The sequence below is a fragment of the Equus caballus genome, chromosome 11 (assembly GCF_041296265.1).
Source record: "Equus caballus isolate H_3958 breed thoroughbred chromosome 11, TB-T2T, whole genome shotgun sequence".
In the NCBI taxonomy this organism is placed as follows: Eukaryota; Metazoa; Chordata; class Mammalia; order Perissodactyla; family Equidae; genus Equus; species Equus caballus.
In genome coordinates this window covers 50,463,694-50,488,676 of record NC_091694.1, presented here as the reverse complement: position 1 = coordinate 50,488,676, position 24,983 = coordinate 50,463,694, and the positions used below count along the sequence as shown (strand labels likewise).

Genomic DNA, 24,983 nt, shown 5'->3' with positions numbered 1-24,983 from the left:
ACAAGTTTTTGTATGGACACATGCTTTCATTTCTCTGGCAAAATATCTAAGAGTAGAATGGCTGGATTATATGATAGGTGTATATGTAACTTTTCATGAAACTGCCAAACTGTTTTCCACAGTGGTTGTACCATTTTACATTCTCACCAGCGACGTATGAGGGTTCCAGTTGCTCTGTTCCCTCACCAGTGTTGACGAGGGTCTTTTTAAATCCAGAATGGACTATACAAGATTTTAATCAAATACATGAGAAATTGTTTGGATTTCTATTTGTCAGTTCGGTAGATGAACAGTGATATCTTACCAGTTTTCTTTGATTACTTACGGTTTGGAGCATCCCTTTAAACACTTGTTAGCACCTTGGCTTTCTTTTGTAAATTCCCTTCTTATAGTCTGCCTGCTTTCTCTGGTAGCATTTTTCTTGTTGATTGGCAAGACATTAAAAAGAAAATCAGTTCTTTGTCAGATTTGGACAGTGCAAATATTTTCTCTCATTCTATGTCTGCCTATTAATTTTTCCCTGGTGAACTTCATTGAATAGAAATCTTTAATTTTGATATAATCAAAATGATCTTTTGTTCCCCTTGTGGTTTGTGATTTTGAAAATGTACATATGTTCTTTTCCATCTCTGCACCATTCAAAGGTATTCTTTTCCATTTTTTTCCCCAATAACTTTAGAGTTTTACTGTTGAATTTATATCTTTTATTTCTTTTTCTTTTTCTTTTTTTAGTAAGGAAGATTAGCCCTGAACTAATATCTGTGCCCATCTTCTTCTATTTTATATGGATGCCTGCCACAGTACGGCTTGACAAGCAGTGCTAGGTCCGAGCCTGGGATCCGGCCAGCGAACCCCTGGCCTCTGAAGTTGAGTGCGAAAACTTAACCGCTTTGTGCCACCAGGCAGCCCCACGTTTATGTCTTTTTAATCCATCTAGAGCACACTTATTTTGGGTGTTAGGGATGCAATTTATTTTTCTCTTATTGAGTCACATATCAAATTCTGATATATACAGTGTCTGTCTCTGAGTTTGTATTCTGTTCCATTGGTGTATCTGTCTGTTCTTGCACTAATATCATACTGTTATTGTTGCTGTCTTTCAGGATGCTTTGTAGCAAGTTTAAATTTCTGGAAGGGCAAGACCCTTCTTGTTGCTCTTTCCTTTCAAAGTTGACGTAACTATCTGTGGTCTTTCATTGCTCCATACAATTCTGGGGGTAAACTTATCAAGACCTTTAATAAAAAGAAAGGTGGATTTTTATTGGTAATATATCAAATTATAAGTTATTTTGGAGACAACTGATATCTTTATACTGTTGAATGATCCCATTTTAAGAGCATGGATTATTTCTCTATTTATTCAGGTCATCTTTTATGTGCCTTACTTGAATTAAAAGTTTTTTTCCACTGAGGTCTTGGTTAATTCCTAGATGCTTTATAATTTTTGTCACTGATGCAAATTGAAATGTTATTTTTTATTACATTTTCTGATGATTATTGCTGGTGTGGTAAAATACTAGTGGTTTTTTCCTGTAGGTTGATCTTATTTACAGCAACCTTGCTGAACACCCTTGCTGGTTCTAATAGTCTCCCTATTGACGTTATTTGCTTTTCTAAGTAAATGACTATATCACCTGAAAATCAGTTTTATTTTGTCCCTTTCAGTCTTTGCACTACTTATTTCTTCTCTTTCCTTGCAGTATTGATCAAGACCACCAGGACTTTGTCAAACAAAAGTGCTAACAGTGGGCATCTTTGTGCCTTTCTCAATCATAAAAGAGATGAGTCTAAAATTTCTTCATTAAGTATGAGAATTTTTTTTCTAATCTTTGTTTGCTATGGGTTTTTATCTTAAGCAGGTGTTGAAACTTAAAAATGCTTTTTAAAATTATTGATTGAGGTAACTGTAATTTTTTTTTTCCTTTAGTCTATTAATGTCATGAATTACATTGATGGATTTTCTAATATTGAAACACTTGCATTCCTGGGATAAACTGTCCTTGTTTGTGATGTATTACTCTTTAAATGTACTTCTATATTTGGTTAAGTTTTTCAGAACTCAGAACACATTTTCCCATAGAGGCAAAGAAGTTGGTTTGGTTCCCAGACCGGGTTGCTTACCTCATAATATGACCTGTCATGCCCTGCTGTGGTGTATATCCCCTAATCTAACCCAATTTTCCAACCAGACTTGATCTTTCAAACTCTTCCAGTGTGACCTCTGGACTCAGCGTCTGTCATCATCCTTATATGCCCGGGGTCTTCTCTGAATGTTCCTTTCCTAGACCTTACTGAAGCCTGGTTTTCTTGGAGGACACACTTCCCCAGCAGCCCTCTTAATAGAGGCTTGTGTTTTGGTTTCACTTCACGTACCTGAGGGTCGAGAGCCAGGAGTGTTGCTCCCGAATGCTACTTCTAGACCATTCTTCTTCCTTCAAAATCCTCTGTGCCTTTGAAGTTCACGTCTGGAAGTATATCAACTACCACATCTAATTGTTGCTGGGGTCTTCCAGCCTGGTCATTCACCCGCATTCAGTGATAACTTTAACACCCGGCTCATAGTCATCCTTTTTAACCTATGTTCCTATCATCATTGTTGTTGACTTCAAAATCCATCAGGGTACTCCATCTAATCACAGCCTCTCGGTCCTCAGTTTCATCTCCAATGATCTTTCTCTTTAGCCCACCCTCACACTCACACCCTGGGCTTTGTCATCTCCAAAAACAACCTCTTTCAATTTATTGAATTCAAGCCCCCTACCCTTGATGATTGCCTCCTAACCTTCCAGTTCACATGTATCCCCATTCCTCTCACTTCATGGAGATCTCTAAACCATTGACTCTCTCAGTTTTTCACTATCCACCAACACCTTTTTATGCTTACTCTCCTTCTTACCCAATTTATATCCATGATCTAACACATAATCACTCTCATGCAAATACTTTAAAATCTTTTTTCTCTCTTTTTAGCAAAACCCCACCCCTGGCTAATTCCAACCATCCATCTGCTTGCTCTTTTGCACCCAACTATTTACTTGAATGCTTCTAGAGAAAGAAAAATCCACAACGATGCTGACTGGTCACACTTTAAATCGATAGATCTTAACTGGGACTGATTTTGCACCCCCCCCAATGGGACATTTAGCAGTCTGGAAACATTTTTGATTGTCACTCTGGGGTTCGGGGGAGGGTTCCACTGACATCTAATCAGTAGAAGTCAAGGATGCTGCTAGATATCCTACAATGCACAGGATAGTCACCCACAACAAAGAACTATCTGGCCCCAAATGTCAATAGTGCCGACGTTGAGAGATCCTGCTATTAATTAATATTACAAGTCTCAAAGAGGCAATCAACACAGGGTATAGCACTTGTCGTCTCCTCTGCCTTTAGCATGTTTCTCTCATGACTGGCTCATTATTTAACAGTCACTTCCTCAGAAAGTGCTCCCTGACCTCACTCTAGAGAAGACCTCTTCACATTGCTCTGTTTTATTGCTTTCAAAACATGCGCCATTTTTCTTCATGTCTTTATTGCCTGCGTCCTCCCTCTAGAATCCAAGTGACATGAGTGCAGTCTCTGTATCTGTCTTGTTTACAGCTCTATCCCCAGTGTCAAGCATGGTGCCTGGGACATTATATAGGCACTCAGAATATATTTGTTGAACTAGTGGATGGAAATATTGTTAACTTGAAATTTATTCATTCGTTTATCAAATATTTATTAGTGATAAAATGCAGACACATCTCTCTGCTCTTGGAACTTATAGTGCAGTGGGGAGACTGGCACTGAATAAAGAACCACACGAAGTAAACAGTTTCAGTCTATGATAAGGACTTTGAAAGATAAGTACAGGTAGCGGTGAGAGCATTCAGCAGGTGATCTGACTCAGTCTGGGGTGGGGAGTCAGGCTAGGCTTCCTGGGAGAAGTGATAGTGGAGCTAATAGCTGAAGGAAGAGTTGGTTAGCTGGGTGGAGGAAGGTGGGTGGGGAAGATGGAGAAGAGCATCCAGCCATAGAGTAGAGAGTGTGCAAGGCGCTTTGGTGGGAAGGAGGCTAGTTACCGTTCAGGAACAGAGAAGGCCAGGGTGGCTGAAGCACAGAGTCTGGTATGCCACGGTATGACATTTATTTGCCAAATTCAGTGAGGCAATAGGAACAAAGGAGTGTCATTGGAAGATGAAAAAAAATTTTAAACAGGAAGTGACAAGATCAAAGTTTGTAAAAAAAAAGGTCCCTCCGGAGAATAGTGGGGAAGCAGGGAGATTGGTGTGGGGGCAGTCCCAGTGTCTGGACAAGGGGTGATGGTGGCTGGGCCTGAGGTGGTGGCAGTGAGCTTGGAGAGAAGTTGGATCTACTCAAGTAATGAAAAACATGGAATTTGAGAGCTGGAAAGCACTTTAAAAAAACCTCACCATTAATCAAAAAGTAGAACAATAAAAATTAATAATAAAGAGTTCATTAAAGACTGCATTTTACAGAAAAGCAGGCTAATTAGCTTAGCATGAGGGGCCCTTTAATAAGTTTATTGAATAAAAGAAGGAAAGACTTACAGAGAATGAGAAGGAGGAACAAAGAAGGTAAATGTGAGAGAGTTGAGGTAAAAAAAGGAGAGAGGAAAATGAAATGAGAGAGACAGTAAGAAAGGTGTGTGAGTCCAAGAGGTGTGAGGAGGTTGGAGAAGAATAGATTGGGAGGAAACTGGGCAAGAGGTGGGCCAGCGATGTGCACGTAGGAAGATGCAGAGAAAGACTACTTGGCGATACTCGTCCTCCCAAGGAGCTGGAGATAGGGAGCCAAGGTAGACTAAAAGAGGGGAGTGAAATTGGAAGCGGGAAAGCCAGGAAAGGGGAGGTGATTAAAGATGAGGGAGGAATGAGTAAATGGGAGATGCTTGGAAGAGCTGTCTGGAGGAAAGATAGGCAATAGCTCGGGGAGAGGGAGAGAAGAAACCTTAGGGTGAGGTGGGTGTCTCAGGTCACATTAGAGCCAGACGTTAGAGTAGACAGAACCGGGAGAGGAAGGGAGAGCTCACACAAGTAGGCAGGTCCAGGCTCAGAATGAAGGAACAAGAAATGTGTGTACGGCTAGGGGGAGGGGGGAAGACGGAAAGGTGGACGGCAGGTTTGGAAAGGCTCCAAGGGAGGGGAATGATGGGTGTGGCCAAGACTCTGACCTAGCCCTTACCCTGCTCCCCACCCTCTGCTGGCTTCTGGCCTCAGCGTTTTTTTCCTTCTGCTACAAGGACCCTTGATGCGGGAGGGGATAGTGACCGCCGGGAGATGGGGTGTGAAGGGCCCAGGCGTTAAATCATGTCAGGGATCGGAATGGGGGGTCAAGAAGATTTGGGGTGTTGGGGCCCCATGTCTGGAAGCCGGTGTCTGTTGGAGGGCGAGGCAGGAAGGCGACGGAGAGGGGCCCGGGGCGGGTGGGTGCTGGGACAGTGGCTCTGGGAGTGGAGACTCCAAAAGGGCTACTGAAGTGGGGAGTTGTGAGGGATTGGAGCCAGGGCTCCTGAAGGTGGGATCGGCTAGGACAGGAGACTGAAGCAGCAGGAGAGCAGAGGGTGGGGGCGAAAGTAGGGCGGGGCAAAGAGCGCCTAGAGTAGAAACCAAGAGTCCTAGCGGGGTGAAAGGCGGAGCCAAGGCTGGCCGGAGGCGTCCCCTCCGCCCCTCCCGCCCCCCGCCCCCCCTCCCGTTCTGGCTCTGCTGCGTCCCGGGCGCACCTGTTGGGGAAAGGGGAAGGGGCATCTTGGTGCCCGAGGGAAGTCGAGTCCAGAGCGGCTGACTCCGAGCTGGGGACTCCTGAGAAGCCTCCGCCACCTCCCCACCTGCGGTCAAAGCCCGGCAAGTGAAGGGGCGTGACCCTGGTGCTCAGGTTTCTTCCTCTTCACCTGGGCAAGGAGGGGTGGGGGCCAGGACTTCCGGCTCAGGTGAGTGTCCCTTCGGTGACGTCAGGTCACCCTCGGCCGCCCCTCCAGTACCGCCCCCCCTCTCGCGCTCCCGGTGCCCGCGGGGACGCGCCCCCGACGCCCTACATATACTCAGGCGCGCCGCACCTGTCCGCCCGCACCTGCCTGCTGACCGCTGACCAGCCTCTCCCTCGCACCGCAGCCTCGGGCGCAGCCAGGGTACTTTGGGGGACTTCCAGCACCCGGGACCGCGCCCATACAGCCCCTCCACCTTTTGTTTAGGTAGGGTCGCCGAGAGCGCGGGAGGGAACCGCCTGGCCTTCGCGGATCGCTTCTGTCGGCCACCAGTCCTCCGGGCGTAGCCTGTTCCCTCTGCTGTGAGACCCTCGCCCCGCCGGCGGGGTCGGTTTGTGTTTACTTCGGGTGTCAAGAAGACTTGCAGTCACTCGACCAGAAACTTTTTTGACTCTTTGGGTGACTTAAAACTCCACCTCAAGTTGTCTTTTGTGGGGTTGCTCCTCAAGGTTTGTTTGTTTTACTGCAGGGTCGCCCGCCCGGCGCCCCGAGTCTTTTCCGAGGGCGGAAATGGCCAATTCGGGCCTGCAGCTGCTGGGCTTTGCCATGGCTGTGCTGGGCTGGGTGGGCCTGGTGGCCGCCACCGCCATCCCGCAGTGGCAGATGAGCTCGTACGCGGGCGACAACATCATTACGGCCCAGGCCATGTACAAGGGGCTGTGGATGGACTGCGTCACGCAGAGCACGGGCCTGATGAGCTGCAAAATGTACGACTCGGTGCTCTCCCTGCCGGGTAAGGCCGCGGACCGACGGGGCGGACGCGCCCAGGGCCGAGGTCGCGGGGTGGGGTGCGGGGCAGGGCCCAAGGCCCCACGGCCCGACGCCCTGGGTTGCCGGGGAGCAGGCGGGGGAGGAGGAAGCGGAAGCGGTCGGGCCGGGGCCGTGGGGCTGGGCCGGAGCGGGCCGGGGTTCCGGCGGCTGCATGTGGGCCTGCAGGCCGGCAGGCTGCGTCCCTCTTCCGCCCCCAGCCGGGCCTCCTCCTCGGCTTGGTGTCCGGCGGCCCAAGCCCCTCCGCGGGTAGCCCAGTCCTAGGCCGGGGTCTCCCCTCCCCCACCGCCCTGGGCAGGCAGGGGCCTCGCCATCTCCCGCCCTTTTCTCTCCGACAAAAGGCCTCGCGGGGCGGAGGCCGCCGGGTCGGGCCGAGGGCCGAGGAGCCGTGCGCTCTGTAAGACTTGGGCCGCCGCCTGCGGCCTCTAATCTTATCGGCCGATTAGCCGAAGCCACAAACCCGCTGGCTCCGATAGTGGGGTCAGAGGTGGGACGCGGGCCGGAACCTGCGGCCCGCGCGGGGGCTTCGGCGGGCGCCTCCGCTTCTTGTTGCTGTTCCCTTTCACCCTTCCCCCTGCCTGGGGCAGTTTCATCGAAACCCTGGCGCCCCGGGCGGGTCCTAGAGCAGAGAGGGCGTGCCGGAGCAGGAAGGCTGCAGAGTCGAGAGGGGGCAGGATCCACCCAGCTCTGGCACAGGATTTGGTTGCAGATCTGTGTGCGGGGTGGTGGGGGCGCGCGGGGCGGGAGGGGGCAGGCCGGCGGCGGGATCCAGCGCCGGGCTACTTAGTGGGCCTAGTTATTGTGTTTGGTGGGCGGCTCGAAGGCTGGAGCCGTTGGAGTGCCGCCTGCATTTCCAGCAACGACGGCATCCTTCATCCCTCATGCTTCCCCGCAGCGTCCATGCAAGCCACCCGAGCCCTAATGGTGGTATCCTTGGTGCTGGGCTTCCTGGCCATGTTCGTGGCCACGATGGGCATGAAGTGTACAAACTGCGGGGGAGACGACAAAGTGAAGAAGGCCCGTATAGCCATGGCCGGAGGCATCATTTTCATCGTGGCAGGTGAGCCACAGGTCCAAGGCGAGTCTAAGAGCTCTCCTCTCTTGCATCTTGTAGGAGCCAGGGTGGGCAAGGTGCTGGTTTGAGGGCCAGAATATGTGAATCCTCATTTTCTCTCCAGGTCTTGCTGCCTTGATAGCTTGCTCCTGGTATGGCCACCAGATCGTCACAGACTTTTATAACCCCTTGGTCCCCATGAATACTAAGTAAGTATGAGAGCCCTGACGAAGAGGACAGGTCTGGAGTTCTGGGGTCAGGAGAGGCAGGCCAGGGTTTCTGACCCCACTCTCCTCTCTCTACAGGTATGAGTTTGGTCCTGCCATCTTCATTGGCTGGGCAGGGTCCGCTCTGGTCCTCCTGGGAGGTGCCCTGCTCTCTTGCTCCTGTCCTGGAAGTGAGAGCAAAGCTGGGTACCGTGCACCCCGCTCCTACCCTAAGCCCAACTCTGCCAAGGAGTACGTGTGATCTAGGACCCCCTCGCCCCAGCCTGGCAGCCTATGGGTGTGCCCAGACACCTGAAAGGACCTGGGGTAGACAACTCAGCCCTTGGACAGGGTGCGGAGCAGAAGCCTCTGGTCACTCCAGCCCTGCACACCATGTACAGTTCCCTGGGGGGTTGGATGGGGGAGCCAAAAAGAGGGGAGGGTGTGCTTTTTGTACAGTAATAAACAGTATGTTTTGGAAAGTAGGCTTCTTTTATTTCCCCCTTCAGGGCCTTTGCTTTCTTCCAGTCCAGATCCTTGCAGGGAGCCTGGAAACTAAAGTACACTTAATTCAGTTAAAGACACTTATTGAGCACCAATAGTGTGCAAGGTCATCTCTGCCCCCAAATTTCATTGATATTCAAGCCCTAATATAATACTTTGACTTTTGACTATAGAAGACTCAGGTGCTTGGCTCCCCTCATCCCTTCCCATCCTCCAGTCCCTTCCATTCCCAATTCTTGCTTAAATAGCTACCAAAGTTTCTTTTTTAATAAAAAAATATTTTATTAGGCTTTGGGGGGGAGTTCCTATTCTCTCACCTTCCCCTACACCCCCATCTCACTTTTGGTCTACTTGGATGCTGCTCCCTGGCTCACGGGGCAAGGCTTTCATAGACACGCTGACAAAGGTGGGGCAGGGACAGGGTAAGACCAATGGAAGGATGGTTATGAGCCGGAGGTCTTCCTCCTCCCCTTCCAATTAGAGTCCAGTCAAACATCTAGGTCATCATCTGGGTCTTCTTGGTCCAGGTCATCATAAGCATCTGGCTCATAGAAGATGCGGCTGGTAGCCTGGCTTGGCCCAGGGCGCAGTAGAGCCTGCTGTCTGAGGAGAGAGAAGGGGAGAGTTGGTGAGGGTAAGGGTAGGTAATAGAGGTCATATCTGGATATCCTCTTCCTGGTGACTATAACTCCCTCTTTTTATTTTTATTTATTTATTTGTTTTGTTGAGTAAGATTAGCCCTGAACTAACATCTGTTGCCAGGCCTTTTTTTTTTTTTTTTGCTGAGGAAGACTGGCCCTGAGCTAACATCTGTGCCCATCTTCCTCTACTTTATATGTGGGACGCCTGCCACACCATGGCTTGCCAAGTGGTGCCATGTCTGCACTCGGGATCTGAACTGGCAAACCCTGGGCCACCGAAGCAGAATGTGCGAACTTAACCACTGTGCCACTGGGCCGGCACCTATGACTCCCTCTTTGGCCTCTATGTTTTCTTGGTCCAAGCCCCTTTCTCTGACCTCCTTGTTTAGTTAGGACTGAAGCACCATTCAGTACTGTGATAGATACTCTTATACCGCTCTCCTAATAATACCCTAAGTTTTTAGCAGCTTGAGGGCAAGGATCCTGCTGTAGTCTTGCTTCACCCACCCACACACTGGGCACAGAACAACAGGCATCTGCTAAGCCCTATTAACCTGCTTTTGCCATACCCATCCAGTTTCCTGTCCTAGCACCACTGCCTGGAGACAGGGCCACTTCCCCAGGGTCTGGTTTGGCTCAGCCGAGGCCCAGATTACTCTGGACAACTGTGGAGCTGGGACCCAAGGCTCTAATGGAGAGAAGAGACATAAAAGCCCTTTGCCACTGATGGGATATGGGTGGGTAGAGAACCACTCCCCAGACTTGTCTCTGGAGTGGACTTCAGCCCCTATAAAGTCAGAGAGATTAATCAATAACCTGATGTCGCCCCACCTCTCAGGCCTGGATGCTCAGCTCTACTCAGGGATCTGAGCACCTAGGCCCCAACCTTACTTTTCAGAGCTGAACTGGAAGGGCAGGGTCAGGCTGTCTTTGGCTTCTTTCTCTTCCTTGGATAGGTGAAGATTAAATGTCAGTTGAGTCGTGGGGTCCACCTGTGGGTACAAAGGATGCTGCCACTCTGCCCCATCACTGGCATCCCTGATCCCACCCATAACCTCTCCAGTTTTTATTCTCCTCTCTCCTTTTGCCAGACCCCAAACTCCATTCCCTTGTTCTGGCCCTGGCACTTTTAGATACCGGGGGGGTGTGAGGATCTGGGTGGCGCTGCAACTCTAGGGGGGGCCCCCTTCGGAGATCCAGGCTGAAGTCAGGCAGGATGGAGAACCATTGAGTCTGGGGAGAAGAAAGAAGAGTATCAAAAAGATTTTTTCCATCTTACTGAACAAACCAGAGAGAACAACTCGGGACTGACCCTCAGCCCCCAGTCACCTATGCAACTGGCTGCTTTCAGCTCCTGTTCTCCACATCTCACCCCTCCTTCAAACCTCTCCATATAGACTTGTTCCTTCTCCCTGCAGTAACTACTCTCAGTCTTTCCTCTTTTTCCATTTCCCGGAAGGCAGTATCTTTCATTGGTTAAACTCACAAGATCTGAGTCAGGTAATCCTGAGTTCAAATCCCAGCTCTACCACTTACTCTCTGTAACCTTGGGTAAGTGACTTAAATTTAAACCTTCCTGGACTTCATTTCCCAGATGTAAAATGAGGATAATAAAACAATCTATCTCACAGGGTAGCTGTGAAGATTAAATGAGGGAAAAGATGAAACAATGAAAGCACAGGGAAGTGCTCAATCACACCTTTTTTTATTGCTTTTCCCATTAAGACTACCCTCTGTCTGACCCCAACCTCCAGTCATCTCATGCTTCTCCTGACCTGATGGGTCGGGCGCTGTCGGGGCCTCCGATAGAGGATGTGGGCAGAGGCCTGACCCATTGCACCACTCAGGGTCACCTCAGCCTGAGCAAGGCTGCTCAATGCTCCCACGGGGCCTGGGCCATGAAGCTCTTCATGTAGCAAGCCCAGCACATGCACCGGCTCCACTGGGGTGCTGTTACCTAGAGAAGGACAGGAAATGTAGGGCACAAAAGACAGCAGGAGGACTGGGATCAAAGTGAAGAGGGAAAAAATAAGGAGAGGCCCACATTCCATCACAGCTCTGCCACAATCGTGACTTACCTCACTAGTTTCATTGCCCTGCTTTGAGCCTCTGTCAGCTCTCACCTTTAACACACTTTCTGGTTCCAATGTAAATCTGATCAAGGCACCACTCTGATTTCAGTCCTCAGGACCCCCTCATGGCCTTCAGGATGGAATAAATGCTTTCATCACCTGGTCTCTGCTTACTTTCCAGCCTCAATTCTTACACACTGAACTACTTGCAGTTATGGGAACTTGCCAAGATCCCAGTCAGTGCCTTTGATTCCCTCCCTTTTCGGGAGCATTTACAGAGCGTCAGGCACTGCACTAAACACTTTAATGTTTCAATCCTTACAAAAGTCAGAATTTTTAGGTTGAATCATATGAAATTGCTGACATTTGACATGTGACCTACAAAAAAGACCATATCTGACCTACAAAAACAGCAATTCCAAGTGGTTAATCCTAATACTACAAACTCCCCCCCTTTTACAGAGGAAACTAAAACACTGAGAGATCACGCACCTTAATATAAAGCTGAGTGTCTGACTCCAAAGCCCGTTCTAGAACCTACAGTGTACTTCAGGGCTAGTCCCAGTGCCCCTGGCCTGGCCAAATCTGCCTGACTAACCCCTTGCTCTTCAAGACAGTTCCTTCCTTAAGGTACTCTATGCATGTTCCTTTATCATGACAGCCCTTATCAGACTATCTTGTAACTGCTTCTTTACTTTCTGTATCCTTAATGGGACTTTGAGCTCGTGGAAGGCAAGGACCTGACTATGGTTAGTCTTTATTTTTCCGTTATCTAGAATTGTACCCGACATATTGTATATATTTAATGTTTGTTGAATGAATGAATAAAATGGATGAGTAAGGAAGAACTTGGAAAAGAAAAAAAAGTGGTGGATGGCATTATGGAGAAGTCAAGAACTAGAATAAAGGTTGAAGAGATGAAAGAAGGTCCAATTGGAGATCCCTGATATGTCTTTTCTTAGGGTGGAAAGGGGCACTTGCCTCAGCAGGGGAAGCTGTATGAGGGGAGTAACAAAGGAGGGGTCTCACCAGGGCAGGAGTCCTGATGGCTCAGAGCATGCAGGGTCTGGCAGAGTGTGGTGCAGGGAAGGTGAAGCAGCAGCCAGCTGAGTGAATCCAGAGCAATGGTGACAGGACCAGGATTTGTCCTCCTGCACATGGCTCTCAAGGCTCCCAGGGGCCCCTCAGGAAGGGCTTCCCCAGTCTTTGACCAGTTGAGAGGGTCTCTGAAGAGGTCATGGTAAACCAGCCTGCATAAGGAAAAACAGGAGACAACATAATACTGCCCCCTCCCCCTAATCTTGAACTTCATCCTCTGATCTATGTGGCTCCGTTTTCTTGATTTAATATTCTAAATTTTAGTGAAAGGTAATAACTGAGAAGTAGAATATAGTGATTGAGAGCACGGAGTTTGGTGTCAGACAACTGAGCTCCAAGCTTGGCTTTGCTACTTGCCCAAGGTCACCTAACTCATAAAGCACTTAATCTAAGACTCAGTTTCTTCATTTGTAAAATAGGGATATCAACTTCTTGACATTTAGCACAGTACTTGATACTAAATACTTGACAAATGTTAGCTATCATCACTATCAAATATTTCCTGAGTGGTGCCGAAAGTGTATCATTCTTTGGATGGATAAAGAGAAAGGAGAGGACATGAGACATGGTTCCTGCCTGTAGAATAGCTTAGAGAAAGTCAAGAACTAAGTCATGCGGTAGTAACTACAAGTAAAATACCACTTCAGGACAAGGAGTCTGGCATGGGCTAGGAGTCCTGGAAAAGCTTCATGGTGGCAGAACTTGTTCCCACACAACTATGTTCTGCTTCTCTTGTGAATGCCATCTGAACACACACCACCACCTCTATCACAATGGCTGACACAAAATGAGGGCTCAACAGACAGATGTAAACTATTATTATTATCCACTGAGCTACCCAGACTGGGAAGTAATCTCTCTTAACCAGGCAACTTAGATGGGTTCAGGGACCTCCTGATCTGGATGTTTTCCTCTACACCACATCAGTCTGTAAGTCCTGGAAATTCTACCTGATAAAGTCCTTTTACGTTTGTCCTAAACTTTTCATCTCTACTGCCACTGCCTTAAGGCAGCCCTCTGTCATCTCCTTTCATTATTCTCTAAAATTCATTAGGGCAGGGGCCATGTCTGCCTCATTCACCGCTGTATCTCCAGTACCCAGCACAGCACCTGGTTCGTACATATACTAGTGCTCAGTACATATACATCTGAGTGAACCTGGATTACTGCAATAGCCTTCCCACTTAGTCTTCCTATCTCCAGGCTGCCCCTTCCAACACATTCTCCACACGTGGTCCACCCTGGACTAATCTAACAGGTATGATGTTATCACTCTCCTCCCCAAATTGAAGATGTGTCTCCCCTGCCTTTAGGATAACATCTAAACTCTTTTTCATGTTCTGTAAGACCTTTTACTATCAGGTACCTCTTTATCTGTTTGACCTCAGAGAGCTTTTCCACCTCCCATGAACAAGTATGCCTTCCACACCTCCCTAATTTTGCATAAGCTGTTCCCTCTGCCCATAGGACAAGTCTCTCAGTAGCTTACAGCTGGTGTTGATGCAAGTTTGGAATTCACGTCTGGATTAAGCATCGCTAGATTTTGAATAACTCAAAAGGCAGAAGATGTTTATTCTTACCCTTCAGTTCAGCCTCTCGTGCTAACCTGTACTGTCGGCCTTTTATTACTCTCTCTTTTTCTCTCAACTTCTAAGGTCTCCGCTTCGGATTCTCCAGATACCACTCATCATTCCTCTTACTAATTCTCGCCTCCTGAAAGATCCATATCCATTCATTCTACGAATATTTAAGTAGTTGCTAATACATACGAGGTTCTGTGCCTATTGCTGTAAGGGAAGTTGTTTAGCAACAGAGGTCCCCCATCTAATTAAATCTCTTCCAGTTCGTACTTACCGGCTGTTGACATGTGAGTCAAAACCTTCACGAAACTCTTCCTCGCTCACTTCACAGCCCAGGATGTGGACTTGCTCTCCACTGAGGCAGAGATGAGGGGGAGTGTCAGAGCGGAGCCCAGGCTCCCTTCCCGGGGAGGACAAGGAGACGCTGCAGGATACTCACCAGGCTGCAGACTTCTTGATAAGCGCCTTCAAGAGACTGCGCCCCTCCCACTCCACGGAGTCTGGGGAGAGCGAGCGAGGGATGAACAGCGTGAGAACACTGATGTTTCCGCCTTCACGAACCTGTCGCGACCTCCACCCCTGGCCTGTGACCCATGGCCCTTCCTCTCCACTTGCGCTCCCTCAGCCCGGCTCCGAAGCCCCTGTGCCCGTGGCTCTCACCCCGCAGCAAAACCAGGCCGCCAAGAGCCAACAGCGACTCCAACATCTCCAACTCGCGCTCGGCCCCTCTTCGGACGCTCTCTGATGGCGTCACGGACAGCTGCTCCGCCCCCTCCAGGTGAAAGGGGCGGGGCATCCATGATTCCTCCCACCGCTAAGACCTGCCGGAGTCTGGAATGAGAGGTGATTATGTGCAATATCCCAGGGGTGTTCAAGCGGAGGGGCCCCTCCTGAGCCCTGGCGCACACACGTAGGGACGACGCCCCTCTCTGCATTTTTACCCCGACTAGGCGGGAAGAGCCGTTGGGGCAGTTGTCGGCGGGAGGGGGAGGAAGCCGCTCGAGCCCGTCCGACGGGTCCGAGCCTTGGGCGGGGTGGCAAGTGATGTCACCCCGCCTCGCCCATGCCGTTCAAGGCGGGGTCTGCGTCGCCCCTGGCCCCGCCCCACTGCCACCTTCCGCGCGTGCGCGGTACTGCGGCCTTGTTGGGGGTACAGTCCACTTTCCTTGTCCCCGCCCCCATAGGCCGAGCAAGGGGAACATTAGTCTGGGTGAAGCGAATACACGTCACCACCGGAAGTAGTGTCAGAGGGGAAGAGGAGGGGGGAAGAAAGGAGGAGGGAGCTCTTTGGGCGGTAAAATGGCGTCTGTCAGAGTGGGAAATCCAGCTGTAGAGGCTGCAGCCCCGCTCCCCAGCGGCTAAGGCACCCCCGACCTCGGGGAGGGGGAGGCCGCTCCTGTCCAGCCGTCCGCGTCCTTCGGCTCCCCCTCCCCCTCCTTCCCCGCTGTTTCGCTCAGCCGGCCTGTTCATCGCCTCCGAGGCCCTTCGCGCGCCGCTGCCCCCGCCCGCCCCTTTCCCGCGGGCAGCCCCCCAGCGCGCCTGCGCAGCGGGCCACCCTCCGCTTCCCCCTTCCCCTCCCCCTTCCTTCTCCCTCCCTCCCTTCTCCCTAGCCCCCTCCCCCACTACCCCCTCCCCCAATTCTCCATCCCCTTCTCGCTTGGTCTCGGAGGACCCCATCCTAGCCCGACCTGTCTCGGCCCGCAGCCTCCGCGAAGCCGTCGGTGCCACTCCCCGCCCATGTGGGCTCCCGCGGGCTGCCCACGCCTGTCCCCCAGCTCCCGGTTCTGCTGGGCTTTCCCCTCGCCCGGGGTGGCTTTCTGAGCTGCCCGCTCCGTGCCCCTCTCTGCAGCCTCTCTTGCCACTCGGGGCCCCCATTCCCCCTCCCGGCGGCGGGGGGCTGCCCCCGGGGGGCTGGCGGAGCTGGGCCGCGGGGGCCCCGGGGCCGGCGGTGCCGGGGTCATCGGGATGATGCGGACGCAGTGTCTGCTGGGGCTGCGCACGTTCGTGGCCTTCGCCGCCAAGCTCTGGAGCTTCTTCATTTACCTTTTGCGGAGGCAGATCCGCACGGTGAGCCTGAGTGGGCGCTTGTGGTGGTGGGGACCTCTGCGAGCGGTGCTCACGGGTTTTCGGAAAGTGTCGGGCCTCTGTTTGGGCCTAGGAACGGAGTCCTGCCGGCAGCTTCTCCTATTAGAGAATTAGGACACGGTTAGCTGGACATGGGGTGGAAAAAGACCCTTGTAGTAGAACCGAGATGGGGGTGGCTAGCCGGGGACAGGATTTGGCAACTCTTGGGGGCTAAGGTGGTGGGTGGGGCGCTCTGTAAGAAAGCTAGAGTTGTTGCTAAAGAAACCGAGAGGCGGGGAACACCTGTTTGATGGCAGCAAATCTGTTGATGTGGGTTTATGAAAGACCCTCCTGGTATTCGGAACCTCCGTGTGTGTTTGGTCTTATAACAAGGGAGAGACCGGCTTATGTGTCAAGGGTGGGGGCGGGTGGGAGGGCATATGTGGCAAACAAGGATGGGAACTTGGGAAAAGCTCTGTGAAGAAGAAACCCCTGCGGTTGGCATTAAGGGAACTACTCCAAAAAATCCCTGAAAACTTATTTCATAGTGTTAGTATCTGGATTTATTGAGACCCCGGACTAAAAAAGATGCATTTATGATATGGGCTGCTTTAGTTGTGGAAGGGAGCACATTAAAGTTTGGATGTCCCCATGAGAAGACGGTGCTTGTCATTGTAGGGCTTGGATCTGAGGGCACGCTTGTTTCTCCAGGAGACCCTAGCATTGTGAAGGATACTATGGGGAGTGGAGACTGTGTGGTTGTACCCAAATATCTGCGGGTTCCCTCCCTCATAGCTTTTCTCCAAGGTCAAAGCTCCTTAGGCTAACATCATTTAACAAATGTGCTTTTATGTTCTCATCCCCACTGGGGAGAATACTCCAAAGGAGTTTGGGGAGAATTCAGTGAGTTGGGGTGCAGAGGTTCTGTGGTCTGTAGTCTTTGACATACCTCAGTAAAACTTGAAAGAATAAAACCAGGTCGGGGCTGCCTAGGTCATGGAATTTCCAGAAAGCCCTGGGTGGTAGTGGTGGTTGACTTGTTGATTTGGAGGAATGGGCTTGGACTTGGATTCAGTCTCTCCTTTACCAGTCTGCTCCTTCCACTTCCTGATTTAGGGTGAGGATTATTCTGGGTGGTCATTATTGTGGGCAGGGCTATTTCCCTAAGACAGGAGTTAGGAGCCAAGAAGAATTGGGGGTCAGAGGTGCTGAGATGTGTGTGCGGTTAGCTCCTGGGGTTTTCTTTACATGTTAGCTGCCACCCTCTCTGCCTGGTCTTGCTCCGAGCATCCCCTCTTCTCCCCCTAACATGTTTTCTATTCTGGGTGCAGGGACTAGTGCTCCAGTCCATCCAGAGGCTAGTTACTTGCAAAATTGCTCTCCTCTGGGCAGCACTAGACCCCACAGCCTTTTGTCTTCCCTTCCCTTCCAATCTGGTTTCTCCTCCCACCCCCTTTCTGGCAGTTGCTTGGAGCATTCCCTACATGCCCAGCATGTGCAACCCGAGATAGCAGGGCAGGACACCCGAGCTGTTGCAGCTCTCATCATGGCCCAGGGAGAAAAGAAGGGCAGATGCCTTGGGATTCGGGGGAGAGGGCCGTTTGGTTTGCAAGGAGTCTGGTTTAGGTGAGGCTTGGGGTCTAGGGATGGACTGAAGAGCCTTTGTCTGTGCCTTAGATGAGCAGAGGAATGAATTGTCATCTTTTGCATGGGGGAGGTCCGAGTGTTAGAAATAGGAGCCTCTAGAGAAGGCTTGGAGAAACTGGAAGGCTGAGGTGGTGACATCCTTGTCCCTTTCTTACCTCTCACTCAGCCCTTCAATCTGGCCTTCTTGATACCCTATCAATCTGCCTGGTGGGCGGGGCTTTCCAGTGTTCTCTGCCTTGCCCTGGGTTCCAGGATAAGGAGGCTGTTCAGAGGGCTGAGGTTCTCTGCAACTTGTGACTTGGCTAGTAGAGACAGAAATGGACAGGTGGCTGGTTAAAATAGGCCTGGTGGCCCCCAGCCAAAGGAACTTAGCTGACTTGACAACCTCTGGATTCCCTCATCCTCTATTCCTCTTAGGGAGCCAAGGACCTCCCCTCCTGACTCCTACTCCTTGTCCACTAAGGAATCTCAGGCTCTCAGTTCCCAAGGGGAAGTGATGGGAGTTGGCACAAAGGATCCTTGGGGTGGAAGTGGGGAGGGCCATACACTTCTTTGTTCAGGGTAGCAGGATAATTAATACTATGGTTAAGAGGGAAGTTCTTGGGTCGTACTGCATGGGTCCAATCCTGGCTCCACCATCCTCCATCAATTCTAATGTTAACTGACCATCTCTGCTACAGTGTTCTAAGAATACAGCCATGATGGAGACAAAATCCATGTTCTCATGGAATTTTTATTCTAAGGGGGGGGGGGGAACAAACAACTAAATAAGGTAATTCCTAGCTCTGAGGCCTTAGGCAAGGTATTTAATCTCTCCAAGTCTTGGTTTCTTCATTCTTTTTTTGTTTTTAAAGATTTTATTTTTCCTTTTTCTCCCCAAAGCCCCCCAGTACACAGTGGTATATTTTTAGTTGTGGGTTCTTCTAGCTGTGGCATGTGGGATGCCGCCTCAGCATGGCTGGATGAGTGGTGCCATGTCTGCACCCAGGATCTGAACCGGCAAAACCCTGGGCCCCCGAAGCAGAGCGCACGAACTTAACCACTCGGCCACGGGGCCGGCCCCTCTTTATTCTTAAAACAAGTATTATTATTATTATTAGTGTTGGGGTTATTTTGAGGATTAAATGAAATAATCTTAAATCACTTACATGGTGCCGGGCATATGGTAAACGTTCAATACGTGCTACCTATTATTGTTACTGGGGAAGATTTCCTTGTCAAGAGTTCTAATCCTCTCTTGTTACTCTTAGGTAATTCAGTACCAAACTGTTCGATATGATATCCTTCCCTTATCTCCTGTGTCCCGGAATCGGCTAGGTGAGTATGCTGGCTGGGAAGACTGCTTTAAGGTAGGGTAATAGAGTTCAAAGTGTGGGCTAGAGGTTGGTTGGTATTATCCTTTCCCGTTGTGGTTCAGGCCAGGTGAAGAGGAAGATCCTTGTGCTGGATCTGGATGAGACACTTATTCACTCCCATCATGATGGGGTCCTGAGGCCCACAGTCCGGCCTGGAACGCCTCCTGACTTCATCCTCAAGGTGTGTGGGTATGGGAAGTGATGGAATGATTATTCTGCTCAGACCTGGACTCCCTTTTCCAGTCCCAGAGAGTCTTGTCCCTGTCCCCATCCCCCGGCACTAGCATGAGCCTAAAGGGGGGGGGGGGGAGTGTCTTTTGGGGGAGGTGCCTGTGTTGTGGTGCTCAGGACTTGTTCCAGCCCGTCCCTGTTCCTCTACAGGTGGTAATAGACAAACATCCAGTCCGGTTTTTTGTACATAAGAGGCCCCATGTGGATTTCTTCTTAGAAGTGGTGAGTTTGCGGAAGCTAAAGGGAGCTCTGTGATGAAGGAATGGTTTTAGGACTCTGGGAATTTAGAGGATTTGGAGGAAGAAAGGGGTGAGGAGAAATGAGTAAAGGCAGTTTTGGAGAGGGGAGGTTGTGGGATGATTAGAGAACGGCTTTTAATAGTTTGGGTTCATTTGTTGTGTTGATGTAATTCTTTTCTTCCACAAGCTTCCTGCCTTTTTGTTCTCGCATCTCTGAATCTTAAGGGTGTATGGTACCTAAGATTCTGAGTTTGGGGGCGTTCAGAATTTTATGTCCCCAGAGACATTTGATGTTGCTGAGAGGCCTAAAGGACTAGACTGGAGTCCTAGTGAAAGGAAACTGTATGTCTAAATGAATGATCACCTCTTCTGACACCTCTCCTGTGATCCATTTCAGGTGAGCCAGTGGTATGAGCTGGTGGTGTTCACAGCAAGCATGGAGATTTATGGCTCTGCTGTGGCAGATAAACTGGACAATAGCAGAAGCATTCTCAAGAGGAGATACTACAGACAGGTAAGGGGCTCGAATCCTGGTCTAAGAGTAAGGCTTGGGAGGCAGGCCACCAGGGTGGGATCCAAGTTTGAGGCAATTGCCCTGGAATGAGACCTTCTGGGGGTGAGGGGGAGGTGTACTGTATGATCCCTTTTGTGGGAGTTGGCTGCCCACGGGCGTTGTTGGGATTGGGGGAGCAATCAGAAAGGGCAAGTCTCTTTCTGATGCCCAGCTCACCCTGCCTTCCAGCACTGCACTTTGGAATTGGGCAGCTACATCAAGGACCTCTCTGTGGTCCACAGTGACCTCTCCAGCATTGTGATCCTAGATAACTCTCCAGGGGCTTACAGGAGCCATCCAGGTATGGGGGAAGGTGGTGAGTCTGGCAGGACCAGAAAATGATTCTGAGGAGGTATTTGAATGCATAGAGCTGGGATTCCCTGGTTTACTGTAGGTCAGGATGTAAGTTATTTCTCTGTTAAATAAGACTCTTCCCACCCCCCTGATGTCCATTTCCTACATCAGTTTTCTTACAACAAACTTGCTTCCAGTGAGACACAATGGCAATAAGTTTTGCTAGAAGCCTCACACTAGTATAAGATATGGTGATTTTGGAGGTTAAATCAGGAAAGTTTACTTAGGTTATTGAGTTTGGGTGGGGGGTGGGGGTGTGATGAGGTATGTATTTTAAAGTAATGATCCCTATCCCCAAATAAAATAAAAAATACCCTGTCTGTCTTGAATCCTTTGTTTCTTCTCATGTGTATTTTCACCCAACCTAGACAATGCCATCCCCATCAAATCCTGGTTCAGTGACCCCAGTGACACCGCCCTTCTCAACCTGCTTCCGATGCTGGATGCCCTCAGGTAAGGGAAGCTAGACATTTAGATTTCGGAAGAAAGGAGGAGGTGGGAGATCCCAAGAGGGAATAAAAGTTTGTCCTGTTTTACTTACTTATCTCTCTTCCCTTAAAAACTTAGCATTTGAACCCAGGTCTTCTTACACTAAAGCTTATCACTTTTAGCCACTGAATTTTGGGCAAACTGAACCTCAGTCTCATGTGAAAATGATGCTTTCTGCCCCACGTCTCCAATGAGGCTGCCTTACACTAGTGTTGTGAGGATGTCAACTATAAGGACTCTACCAATGCAAGTTATTGTCATCCCAGGTTCACCGCTGATGTTCGTTCTGTGCTGAGCCGAAACCTTCACCAACATAGGCTCTGGTGACAGCTGCTCCCCCTCCACCTGAGTTGGGGTGGGGGGGAAAGGGAGGGTGAGCCCTCGGGATGCCGTCTCATGCCCTGTCCAATGGTGAGGACTGCCTGGGCAAGGTCTGCCCCTCCCACCCCTCTCTGCCCTGGGAGCCCTGCACTCCCTATGGAGTTTGGATGGACACATGGGCCAGACTCTGAAGCAGCCTCACTCTAACTTCGTGTTCGCACTCCCTGGAAACCCCAGACTGGGAACATAAGCGGAGGCCTAGGAGAGCCGAAACAGTGTCTGTGGTGGAGAGACAGGACTGGCCAGAATGAGAGACAGACATTCGGTAATCCAGGAGGCTCAAAGAGAAGCCAAGCCAGCTTTGTTGTGATTTGATTTTTTAAAAACTCTTGTACAAAAGTGATCTAATTCTTCACTCCAAGGGCTGGGTTGTGGGTGGGAAACTGGGATTTTGGGCCACTGAATTTTCCCCAAACTTGTTCCCCCCTTACTTTCCCTCTATTTTCCCTTCTTCCTAGATTCCCTCAGATCTGTAACCAGCTTTCTCTTTTTTTCTTTCCTCTCTTTTAAACCATGCATTATAACTTTGAAACCAAAGCTGCCCTAGGTCCTTCTCTGGGGTTTTGGGAAACGAGGGGAGGAGTCTTTGTTCACATCCACCCTGTCCCGTAGGCAGAGGGGAAAGAGATTGCTGTTGGGCCCAAGAGGGGTAGGAGGAAAGGTGGTGCTGGCTTTGCGGGGATGGAAGAGTTAACATCAATATCGGTGCTTTGGCGGGAAAGGTCTTAGTGACAGACAGGATGGGTGGCCTGGCGGGGAGTGAAGGGACAGCTGTGTGTCCTGAGGGAACTTGAGCTTTAGAGCAGTAGGACACAGAGGCGTGAAAAGAGGAGAAACCTGGTCGCCAGAAATGGCATGTAGCTGGAGCGAGGCCGGGCTTCGCCTGGGGGACTGACGTGGGCCAGCCAAGTGGGCACTGCCCCCAGGCGGCGAGCGCCCAGTCCCTCCGCTCTCCCTGCTCCTGTCCCGCCGGCTCCACCCACCAGCGCCCTCCTGCCGAAGCCGGCTCTTCTTCCTCGCACCCGCCACGTGACGCTCCGCCCTTCTCTGAGATCACATGATTTGTTACAAATACTGAAGTGTTCTTCCGCGCTGACGTAGTCCCTACATTTTGGACCTCCTCTCCGGTCCCTATTGGTCCGCTCGTTCTTGGGCCCTAAGCGTTCTGTGCGTCTCTCCTAACATATATTCCGTTTCTGTCCTCCTTAATTTCCGGAGACCATCTCCTCTACTTGGGTACTACTTTGTTTTGGTGTCAACGGCCGCCTTCAGCGTACCAACACGTTTCGTGAATAGCTATCCTTGTAATTATCTCTGCTCTTTTTTTCCGAAAAGAACTTTTGGAGAACCTGGCCTCAGATTATGATTACCACCTCTTAGCCTGTTTCCTCCCCGACTTCGTGGGGGGAAGGTCGGGAGATGGGTTTTCAGTTACTTTCGACGACAGCAAAAACCGACCACCTTTGCTACGTCGCCTGCGTAGCCCGCAAGTTGATTCCAAAGCGATTACGCTGATGGCGTGAGGGGGGCGGTCAATAGGTGGTGCTACGCTATCGCCGTTAGGGCCGCTGCGCTGGTGGCGTAACATAGCAGGCAGGGCGGCACCTGATGGTCGGGGGCGGGGTTGGTGAATAGGGAAGTGGCGCAAGTCCCGGGATCGCTCCGCGGAATCCGCCCGCGCGTCGCTGCCGCTGTCGCCGCCGCCCCCTGTCCCGGCCCCCCCGGGTTCCCTCAGCCCAGCCCGGTTCAGCCCGGTTCCCGGGAGGATGAAGTTCGTGTATAAAGAGGAGCATCCGTTCGAGAAGCGCCGCTCTGAGGGCGAGAAGATCCGAAAGAAATATCCAGACCGGGTCCCGGTGAGGACAGTAGCCAGGGCCGAGGGCGCGGGGCGCTGGCGCTGACGCCACAGCCACAGCCTGGGCTTGGGTCCGCGACGAGCAGCGCGGGCATCAGGCTGACGGCTGTTTCTGGGTTGGGAACGAGCCCGAAACTGCTGTCTCTGGGACTACAGGTGAAAGGAGTAGGGTAGCAGTAGAGCTGGGGGCGAGGGGATGTAGGTGGAGAGACCAACCTTGTGGGAGGCTTTAGGGAGTTTGACAGGCTGAGCTTCACATGGTCATTGCCCCTAGTTAGCTGGGTCTTTGAGATTGAAGCTCTAGTGGGCCCAGACTCGTCATCCTCATCTGATTAAGATAGTTGTTTATTATGACGCCCTCTTCAGGGATCCTGGATGTTTAGGTGAGTTCCAGTCAGTGAGGTGAGGCTCTCTACTCAGGGCTGCACCGCGTGTTCACAGACAAAGAGAAATGAGTCTAGGGTAGGTTAGGGTGTTGGGAATGTTGTTGCTTGAGTTCTTGACGGGTGGAGCTGTGGGGCTGTATACCTCGTGTTTCCTAATTTGTCTCTTCTCTTTATCAGGTGATAGTAGAAAAGGCTCCCAAAGCTCGGATAGGGGACCTGGACAAAAAGAAATACCTGGTGCCTTCTGATCTCACAGGTGGGAACCTGACCCAATACTCAGGTTTGCTTCCTGTGGGTGGGAGCGCAGTCTCTGTGGGAGGAAGCTCCATATATAGCAGCTGTTCTTTGAGGGCATTTGTGATCTCTGTAACTTTGTATCTTTGTCAGTTGGTCAGTTCTACTTCTTGATCCGGAAGCGAATTCATCTCCGAGCTGAGGATGCCTTGTTCTTCTTTGTTAACAATGTCATTCCACCCACCAGTGCCACGATGGGTCAGCTATACCAGGTATGGTGGTTGGGAAGTAGTGGAGGCTTTGGAGAGGAGTTGGAAGATCTTGAGGGGAAGAAAGTTTTAGGTCAGCAATTTTTGGATTAGCTGTTTTGCTTATTAGCTCTCAATTTTATCTTTGGCCTTAAAACTTCCAGATAGTCCTGGGTGTGGGTTCGGACAGGGCAGTGGGAGAGAAGGGAGAGAATAGTGAGCTGGAGCACCTGTTCTGATCTGGACTCTTCCCAGTCCCTTTCTCATTCCAAGGCGGCAGAGAACAGGTTGAGATCTTTTTGCCCAGGACTCCTGCTAGAGATAATACTGGTCGCCCCTAGGGTCTGGAGTGAGGGAAAGAGTCAAGGCACTGGTTTTTGGAGTCTTCAAAAAGAGTGGTTTTGAAGAATGTGTCTGGGCGGTGGGTGGTTCAAGTAAAGCTGAGCTGCCTGAGCACCATAATTTTCTGCTTTTACCCCAGGAACACCATGAAGAAGACTTCTTTCTATACATTGCCTACAGTGATGAAAGTGTCTACGGTCTGTGAAGCTGCTGCCCCTGAGCTGGGGGGTCCCATTCTACAAAGAGAGAGGTGGCCTCCCTTCCTTGAACTACTTTTCCTCCTCCAGGCTCAAACACCACCTCCCTTCCTCAGGACCTGCACTTCCTAATGTTTGAGGCTCTCCTCCAGCCCGTCTTAGCAGGAGGGTTGATGGGGGAGATGGCCTCTAGTACCTCTCCTTTCTCCTTTCTTCCCCTTTCTCTACCACCTTTTCCACTCTGCTTTAAACTTCTTGATTGTCAATCTCTATCACATCCAGTGATTGTTTTGGTTTCTGTTCCCTTTCTAACTGCCCAAGGGGCTCAGAACCCCAACAATCCCTTCCTTTCACTACCTTCTTTTTTGTGGGTAGATGGAAGGGACTGAATTGTGGGGGGAAGGTAGGAGGCACATCAATAAAGAGGAAACCACCAAGCTGAACTGGATTTTGCTTTGTGTTGCTCCCCTCCCCTTTTGTTTTTTAGTTCTCAGTGGTG

The 24,983-nt window shown here is 50.6% G+C and overlaps 4 protein-coding genes across 8 annotated transcripts; 3 read left to right on the top strand and 1 right to left on the bottom strand.

Moving 5' to 3' along the window:
• Positions 1-5,601: 5,601 nt before the first annotated feature.
• CLDN7 (claudin 7) lies at positions 5,602-8,496 on the top strand. Of its 4 annotated transcripts, none has more exons than XM_023653421.2 (5): positions 5,602-5,932; positions 6,456-6,719; positions 7,650-7,814; positions 7,933-8,017; positions 8,114-8,496. In XM_023653421.2, exons 2-5 carry the CDS (start codon positions 6,497-6,499, stop codon positions 8,274-8,276), a joined length of 636 nt encoding a protein of 211 aa, XP_023509189.1. In that variant the 5' UTR covers positions 5,602-5,932; positions 6,456-6,496; the 3' UTR covers positions 8,277-8,496. The 4 variants fall into 4 exon arrangements, with proteins under 4 accessions (XP_023509189.1, XP_023509186.1, XP_023509188.1 ...); XM_023653418.2 differs by having other exon boundaries at positions 5,929-6,193; XM_023653420.2 differs by lacking the exon at positions 5,602-5,932 and adding an exon at positions 6,013-6,130.
• A 279-nt stretch (positions 8,497-8,775) lies between these two features.
• On the bottom strand, positions 8,776-16,392 carry ELP5 (elongator acetyltransferase complex subunit 5). Of its 2 annotated transcripts, XM_070227937.1 has the most exons (10): positions 16,277-16,392; positions 15,953-16,093; positions 14,570-14,740; positions 14,349-14,409; positions 14,184-14,264; positions 12,261-12,481; positions 10,935-11,116; positions 10,297-10,392; positions 10,051-10,151; positions 8,776-9,121 (listed from the first exon to the last, which is right to left on the bottom strand). In XM_070227937.1, the coding sequence occupies exons 3-10, from the start codon at positions 14,703-14,705 to the stop codon at positions 9,007-9,009; spliced, it is 993 nt and encodes a 330-aa protein (XP_070084038.1). In that variant the 5' UTR covers positions 14,706-14,740; positions 15,953-16,093; positions 16,277-16,392; the 3' UTR covers positions 8,776-9,006. The 2 variants fall into 2 exon arrangements, with proteins under 2 accessions (XP_070084038.1, XP_005597795.1); XM_005597738.4 differs by lacking the exons at positions 15,953-16,093; positions 16,277-16,392 and adding an exon at positions 14,851-15,137.
• On the top strand, positions 14,978-21,759 carry CTDNEP1 (CTD nuclear envelope phosphatase 1). The gene is made up of 8 exons (XM_001504765.7): positions 14,978-15,976; positions 18,871-18,937; positions 19,038-19,156; positions 19,357-19,428; positions 19,843-19,959; positions 20,188-20,299; positions 20,721-20,805; positions 21,108-21,759. The coding sequence occupies exons 1-8, from the start codon at positions 15,875-15,877 to the stop codon at positions 21,166-21,168; spliced, it is 735 nt and encodes a 244-aa protein (XP_001504815.5). The 5' UTR covers positions 14,978-15,874; the 3' UTR covers positions 21,169-21,759.
• GABARAP (GABA type A receptor-associated protein) lies at positions 21,280-24,927 on the top strand. Its single transcript, XM_023653422.2, has 4 exons — positions 21,280-23,078; positions 23,641-23,719; positions 23,851-23,969; positions 24,427-24,927. Exons 1-4 carry the CDS (start codon positions 22,989-22,991, stop codon positions 24,490-24,492), a joined length of 354 nt encoding a protein of 117 aa, XP_023509190.1. The 5' UTR covers positions 21,280-22,988; the 3' UTR covers positions 24,493-24,927.
• Positions 24,928-24,983: the final 56 nt, after the last annotated feature.

What these genes read in the sequence shown, in the direction of transcription:
- CLDN7 (XM_023653421.2), top strand. Translation starts at nt 6,497, where the DNA reads ATGGCCAATTCGGGCCTGCAGCTGCTGGGCTTTGCCATGGCTGTGCTG. An exon ending in CATCATTTTCATCGTGGCAG is followed by an intron (nt 7,815 to 7,932) that starts GTGAGCCACAGG and finishes TTTTCTCTCCAG; the next exon opens with GTCTTGCTGCCTTGATAGCT. An exon ending in TTGGTCCCCATGAATACTAA is followed by an intron (nt 8,018 to 8,113) that starts GTAAGTATGAGA and finishes CTCTCTCTACAG; the next exon opens with GTATGAGTTTGGTCCTGCCA.
- GABARAP (XM_023653422.2), top strand. Translation starts at nt 22,989, where the DNA reads ATGAAGTTCGTGTATAAAGAGGAGCATCCGTTCGAGAAGCGCCGCTCT. An exon ending in GGTGCCTTCTGATCTCACAG is followed by an intron (nt 23,720 to 23,850) that starts GTGGGAACCTGA and finishes TATCTTTGTCAG; the next exon opens with TTGGTCAGTTCTACTTCTTG. An exon ending in CGATGGGTCAGCTATACCAG is followed by an intron (nt 23,970 to 24,426) that starts GTATGGTGGTTG and finishes CTTTTACCCCAG; the next exon opens with GAACACCATGAAGAAGACTT.
- CTDNEP1 (XM_001504765.7), top strand. Translation starts at nt 15,875, where the DNA reads ATGATGCGGACGCAGTGTCTGCTGGGGCTGCGCACGTTCGTGGCCTTC. An exon ending in TGGATTTCTTCTTAGAAGTG is followed by an intron (nt 19,429 to 19,842) that starts GTGAGTTTGCGG and finishes GATCCATTTCAG; the next exon opens with GTGAGCCAGTGGTATGAGCT. An exon ending in CCGATGCTGGATGCCCTCAG is followed by an intron (nt 20,806 to 21,107) that starts GTAAGGGAAGCT and finishes TTGTCATCCCAG; the next exon opens with GTTCACCGCTGATGTTCGTT.
- ELP5 (XM_070227937.1), bottom strand. Translation starts at nt 14,705, where the DNA reads ATGCCCCGCCCCTTTCACCTGGAGGGGGCGGAGCAGCTGTCCGTGACG. An exon ending in CCATCAGGACTCCTGCCCTG is followed by an intron (nt 11,117 to 12,260) that starts GTGAGACCCCTC and finishes GTCCTTCTCTAG; the next exon opens with GTAACAGCACCCCAGTGGAG. An exon ending in CAGATCCTCACACCCCCCCG is followed by an intron (nt 10,152 to 10,296) that starts GTATCTAAAAGT and finishes TTGTACCCACAG; the next exon opens with GTGGACCCCACGACTCAACT.